The sequence below is a fragment of the Lissotriton vulgaris genome, unplaced genomic scaffold, assembly GCF_964263255.1.
Source record: "Lissotriton vulgaris unplaced genomic scaffold, aLisVul1.2 SCAFFOLD_971, whole genome shotgun sequence".
Classification (NCBI taxonomy): domain Eukaryota; kingdom Metazoa; phylum Chordata; class Amphibia; order Caudata; family Salamandridae; genus Lissotriton; species Lissotriton vulgaris.
Genome location: NW_028255350.1, coordinates 215,187 through 221,996, shown reverse-complemented (window position 1 = coordinate 221,996; position 6,810 = coordinate 215,187). Strand labels below are relative to the sequence as shown.

Here is a 6,810-nt window from a genome sequence, read left to right as displayed (position 1 = left end):
CTTGAAGGGCGGGGTTGGGCAAAGGTGTGCACCCTTCTCCTCCAAACTTAGTTTTCCTGCAGATTCTCCTGCCGAAAGTGGGTGTCAGATCCGGTGGGAGCCAGTTGCTGGGGGCAGTAGAAGGCAGTAAAAGAAGGGGACAACTTACAAAGGTGGCAGGCCTTTGAAGCTTCCTCTTTATGGATCCAGCCCATCCTGGGGGAGAAGGCATAACATCTCTGCCCAGGATGAGCTTTGTTATGGACCCAGAGAGTTGAGGCTCTCTACCCAGGGGTCCATAAACCTGTCTGGTGGTGGTGCATGGCAAGAAGCCATTCAGGAAGCACACCTGGGCTGGTCGTTTTTCAGGGGGCGTCTCTAAAATGCTCTCTGTGTGCATTTTACATTAAATCCCCCACGGGCATCAGTGTGGGTTGAATGTGCTGAGACGATTGCTATTAAACTTCCCTGTGTTCAGTAAACCCATTATGGAGCTGTGGAATTCGTAATGACCAACTTCCAGACCTTTATGGGCCCGATTCCCAGAACTAACTTAAGACAAAATCCTAAACGTACTACTTTTGGTATTCACAAAAGGCATATAGTAGTAGTAAAGTTAGGATTTTGTCTTACGTCATTCTTAAGTCTGTCTTAAGTCTGTCCTAAGTTTGTCTTAAGTTTGTCTTAAGTCTGTCTTAAGTCTGTCTTAAGTCTGTCCTACGTTTGTCTTAAGTCTGTCTTAAGTCTGTCCTACTACTTTTGGTATTCACAGAAGGTATTTAGTTTTAGTAAAGTTAGGATTTTGTCTTAAGTTTGACTTTAGTTTGACTTAAGTTTGACTTAAGACAGACTTAAGACAGACTTAAGACAGTCTTAAGACAAACTTAGTACAGACTTAAGACAGACTTAAGACAAACTTAGGTCAGAATTAAGACAAATTTAGGACAGACTTAAGACAGACTTAAGACAGACTGAAGACAAAATCCTAACTTTACTACTACTAAATGCCTTCTGTAAATACCAAAAGTAGTACGTTTAGGATTTTTACTTAAGTTAGTTCTGGGAATCGGGCCCTATGGGTTTACTGCACTTACAATGTCTAAGAATGGACTTAGACAATGAGAGGTACAGTGCTCATTCAACTGTACCCTCACCTGTGGTATAGTGCATCCTGTTAGAGGAGTGGCTTACCTAGGCCACAAGCAGTGGATTGCACGCATGGCGCACATGGTCAAGACTGATTGGCATATGGCTGGATCTAAATTGTGGTGGCATGGTGAGCAAAAGAATAATGGATTTAACCCAGATCTATTGACTGAGGGTAAATGTTTGATTTGTTCTGCAGTTGGTCCATCATCTGTGTGTCTTTTGCTTTCTCACCCTAAGTGTGCCAGGTATGCACAGACGTAGGTCCCAGGCTCACTGTGTTACTGGATTCAAGCTAGCCTGGTTGATGAGAGGTGATGGCCCGAAACCATTCCCAGGATGCTGTTTCCGGTCCAAGGAGGACCTAGCTTGGTAGTTCGGACTAGACTGTCCCCATGAGGCAAAGAGTAAAGACTGAATTGCATATGGCTGGGTCCAGGGAGGACCTGCTTGGCAGTTTCGGCTGGACTGTTCCCACGAGGCACAGGGTCAAGACTGATTTGCACATGGCTGGGTCTAAACTGGGGTGGCATGGTGAGTAAAGAACAATGGATTGAACCCAGATCTATTGACTAGGGGTGAATGTTTGATTTGCTCTGCATTCCGTCCATCATCTGCGTGTCTTTTGCATTCTCGCCCTAAGAGCGCCGGGTATGCCTCGACGTGGGCCCCGGCTCACTGTGTCACTGGATTCAAGCTAGCCTGTCTGATGAGAGGTGATGGCCCGAAACCGATCCCAGTATGCTTGTATCCGGTCCATGGAGGGCCTGGCTTGGTAGTTCGGACTAGACTGTGCCCAAGAGGCAAAGAGTAAAGACTGAATTGCATATGGCTGGGTCTAAACTAGGGTGGCTTGGTGAGCAAGAGAACAATGGATTTAACCCAGATCCCTTGACTGGGGTGAATGTTTGATTTGCTCTGCATTCTACCCTTCATCTGTGTGTCTTTCACTTATAATTACACTGCCATTATGAAAATGTTACATATAGCAATCTGAAACCTTGGCACCTATGAGGTATCAGGATCCTTCAAGATGCTATGCGCGAAGACACTTTGTTCAAGAAGTAGCAGTTTTCCATTAAGGTCCTGTTATTACTGCCTGGAAATTGCATTGATTGTTAACCAAATTATTTGTGTATTTGTGAAGTAAAATGCACAATTTGGCTCATATTTTTCTTTTTACATTTCATATTCCTCACTGGCTCCATACAATTGTGTCAGGTATTTGCAACCACCCCTCCACAACCCCACCATCTATTTTAAACTTCCCCACCTGCCACTGCCCCGAGCAAATGAAACCAGCCTTCTTAACACCCATTCTCCTACTCACAGTCACATACACTTACGTGAAGGCAAAAAGAATGCCGCGCAGAGATTCTGGAAAATAAATGAAGCACTGCAAAGCTGACAGGTCCAGCTGACTGATCCCAGGAAGTGATAAATGTATAACATGTTCTCCCTGACTCTCTTTTCATTGCAGTACCATGGCTTTGAAGGAGAGACTGGAGACGCTTCAGTGTCACTTCACCTGGAGTCTTGAGGAGCAAGACAAAACTGATTTAGGACACGTGAAGCAAGGTCTCAACGTCAGAATTCAACACACGCCTTACAACAACCGTTCCACCTTTTACGCACTCCAGGCCTATATGCACCAGCGGGAAGGAAGATACCAGGAGGCCCTTGAAAGTCTTAGGACAGCTGAAGAGTGTTTGGGAGAAGGTCAACAAGCCAGCTTGATAGGACCTAAGTTGGTCATCTCTGGTAACTACGCCTGGATCTACTATCATTTGTGCAACTATGAAATGGTAGAGCAATACCTCGACAAATCTGTCACAATAACTCAGTTCCTTTCTCATCCCTCTCAACCTACACCAACTATTCCTGAGATTAGTGGAATGATTGGTTGGTCCCTAATGGCGATTGGGTTTCGATACGGAGAGCGGGCAGCAATCTGTTTCCAGGCAGCATTGTCAGAAAACCCCAAAAATGTGGAATTCAGTGCTGGGCTGGCTATTGCACTTTATGCAGTGGCCCAACGCAACGGTGCAGCCAGAGAACTGAAAGAAGAAGCAATTTCCAAACTTAGAGATATCATCCATCAAGAGCCAATCAATTATGAGTGTAGGGCCTACCTGGCTCTGCTGCTTAAGGATTCAGACTTTGGCCAAGCGCAAGAGCTTGCAGAAAATGTGGTGCAGAACAGTCGCGATCCTGAGGTCCTGAGGAATGTGGCACACGTCTTTGAGCAACAACATAACAACAGATGCTGTGACATCCTAAAGCAAGCCATTTCCGAAGTTGGAGATTATTCTCTTCTTCATAGAGACCTGGGTTTTATCTACCAAAGGCAACTCATAAAGAATGTAAACATGTTGCCATCAGAAGACACTAGAGCAGCAATTATCCAGGCTTACAAACGTGCCATTCAATTGGATCCACTGTGCATCTTTGCAAAAATTGCCTTAGCAGAAGCATATGGGTTGAATAACCAAGAGGCCTACCAGCAAGAGATATATGATAATCTAGAGAGGGAGCTCCCTAATGCCAGTGAGAAATGTCAACAAGCTTTTTATGTCAGCGTCGGGAAATTTCTACTCTACAAGCAACATTTGCTAAATGATGCAGCCAACGTATTTGCAATGGGCTTCAGAATCTCTACTGAAACAAAGAACGGTAATACATGCAAAAATGAGCTTTTAAAGATAGTTCGTATGTTTGAGCGAGATGGCAGAAGAGAAGAGGCCAGGGAGCTCTCACAACTTCTCCAGGGGATCTAGCCAGGAAGAGATATTTTCTAGAAACAATAAAGTCGAGAAGATGCGACCATTAGAGATAGTTATGGCCGCAGCAGATCAGAGTGCATGGGATCGAATTCTAAATGGAACTTTCATTGGAAAAGAAAAACAAAACCTTGGATACTTAGAGCAGAACAATTTTTTTCTGAAATACAGGACCAATGAGAATAGGCCTGACTGAGAAAGTGACCTAGTGTGAGCTAATAACACAGGACCCAATGCACGATATATGTGTGCCCCTAAATTGTACTTTGGTGCGCTAACAGGTGAATTTATGGCTGTAAGTTCTCATTACAGGTTCGCAGTATATGAGTTCACACTAATAAATACATTTGCTAATACGGAAATCTCTACCAGCAAGCCAGTGCACTGAAATTTCGGTGTGAGCAAATCCGCTTAGAGGGGCCCGTATGTGGGCTACTCTATGAGGACTAACGTGCATAAGATAGCGAACCTCCACAAATGTATGGGCTTCTGCTATTCACAACTCTTTATAGGTGCTAGACTGGTAGCTTCCCTCCCTGAACATGGAGGACAGGAGTGAATAGGTTTTCTGGTTGGAAAGGGAGAGACATCCCAACATTGGTGGTGGAGTACAAGGAATCATATCTCATCTCCACTGGAAAATGACTTTTCCTGTAGAAAAAAACATAAATACATTAGTAAAAATGTATTTTATCAGTATGACATGTCTATATGTGAAAATGTTTACCCATGTAAAAACTTGTGTGAATCGACCACAATCACAGATTACCAGAAGTACTTTTGGAATTCTTTGAGTTTTACAAAAAAGTAAAAAATGCAATCACTACATTAGCTTTATCCAATGGAACTACATTTCCAGTTTCATTTATGCATGAGACCCACAGATACCACATAAAACATACAAAAATTATATCATATTAAAATATTATTGGGTTGTAGGAGGACGATGACAATACTTGTAATAGAAAGTTCTGCATATACAAGGAGATGTATTGAATACATGTACATCCGTGGAAACTCAGATTAATTCACACTGAACATCTGAGTAGAAAAAAAAGGTGTAGTGAGACAATGTAAATTTTGAAACTCTACTGTCATGGGAGTATGTATTGTATGTTGTGTATTTTCCTAAGGTGTGATTTGTAATTTTATATATACACAATGTTTTATTACAGTGCGCTGATAAATTTAGCATGAAGGATGTAAACTAGCATAAACAGAATTATATTAGAAGTTTAAGTTAATGTAGCTGGTATTAACACATGCAATTAAACTGACACAACATAAAGGTGAAGGTTAATACATAACTTAAGCATATTAGAATAATAAATTGCACACCACTTAATTATTAAATTTATTTATGAAAAGTGATTGAAAATAAACAGAAACATGTTGACAGTTCCAGATTTAGCAATAAACTACAATAGGACATTTCTCGACTCCAGCCCGCTTCAAAGCATGTACAAACAGCAAATATTTCCTATTACTTTGCGCGGCCTGGCGTATTTGTATGCACAGCTGCCACTGATACAACAAAACATTTTCGCTACAGGTGATGCAGCCACTCCTATAAAAATGGAATTTTGGAGGAATACACTTTATTGAGCACCCTGTACGCATATACAGTATATATAGTGGAGAAGTGTGGCTCAGGGGTTAGAGGCGGCAGACCCGGAAGCTGAGATCGGCCCTGGACCAGGGTTCAATTCCCCGCCTCGACGGGGCTTGGGCTCAATAATTCCACGGACTCGATAATTCTCGCTCCGGTGCCTACTCGACTCACGGGCTCACACTCTGCGACTCTGGGCAATAGCTTGCTTAATCTCCACAACGGCCCCTCGCGGCGGGATGCCTGGCTTTCACCTTGTGGATACCCTGCCGGGGTTATCACACAGGGGAATACCAGGACGGGTTCCCTAAGCAAGCGCTTAGATGCCTGCGATGTGGGTAATTTGCGCTATATAAATACATGTACATACATACATACATACCCTTTAAATAGACAGTTGGTGCTAAACAAAGCGCAGTTGAGGTAATGCTTACACACTTGAAAATGGATTCTTGGCATGAAGCACTACGGGCTAACGTTCAGGCACACATAAGTGGATGCACAGTAGGCTTGGAACTCACTTTTAGGTCTCGCCTGAACCAGCCCATGCGCTGATTTGGCTGAGACATTTACTCAATGGCTTTTCGAAGTGTTACCAAAGGCTGCTTTTCCCGGCCACCATCTTGCGGTTACACGCACAAGCACGCATGACGTAACAAGCTGCCTCTGTAATGGCTCATTATGCCTTACAGCGCGCGCATGAATCCCCTCCCCTACCCTTCCTTTCTCCCACTCCCTCCTTGTCAGCTGTTTACTTTTGTTTCAGTTTTGCGCCGGAGGGCCGTGTCACTTTCAGGGCCGTGCAGCCATTGCTTAGTTTTTTTCGCCACTCAATCTTCAGGGTCTTTCCTTCCCCTGCGGGCACTCTCCTGCTTTCACATTCATGTGGTGCTGCCCTCTTCTCGCTTGCTCAGGATGGCCTCATGTGAACCCTCCTGACTCACCTTTCCTCTTGCCAGTGCCTCAACTATGCCCTTCGACCTCTATGTGGTGCCAGTAGACCAGAGTTTCTTCACTAAGCCTGTCTCTCTTTGTGGGCCTCATGCGGCTTCCCTCGGCTCGCCATTGCCTTCGCCTCAAACACACGATGCCTTGCCGCAGTGTCAATCAACCGAGGGAGTTACACTCAGCCTCTCTCAATGCCACCTTGCTCGCTCCCCGATACGTTGCTAGGCTACAGTGAAGTGACTCTCTGTCCTCTGCAGTTGTCATTTATCAGGACCTTCTGCCTCTGCCGTTAACGGACGCCACCACACGCAGGCCCCTCTCTACCTAGTATTCTGCCCTGCCTTGATC

The 6,810-nt window shown here is 44.3% G+C and overlaps 1 protein-coding gene across 1 annotated transcript; it reads left to right on the top strand.

Annotated features, from left to right (window-relative positions):
• Positions 1–2,609: 2,609 nt before the first annotated feature.
• Positions 2,610–5,032, top strand: LOC147659156 (interferon-induced protein with tetratricopeptide repeats 5-like). Its single transcript, XM_086951929.1, has one exon. The coding sequence runs from the start codon at positions 2,610–2,612 to the stop codon at positions 3,900–3,902; it is 1,293 nt and encodes a 430-aa protein (XP_086808055.1). The 3' UTR covers positions 3,903–5,032.
• Positions 5,033–6,810: the final 1,778 nt, after the last annotated feature.

Bases quoted from the DNA above. Each gene is read 5' to 3' on its own strand.
- LOC147659156 (XM_086951929.1), top strand. From the start codon at position 2,610: ATGGCTTTGAAGGAGAGACTGGAGACGCTTCAGTGTCACTTCACCTGG.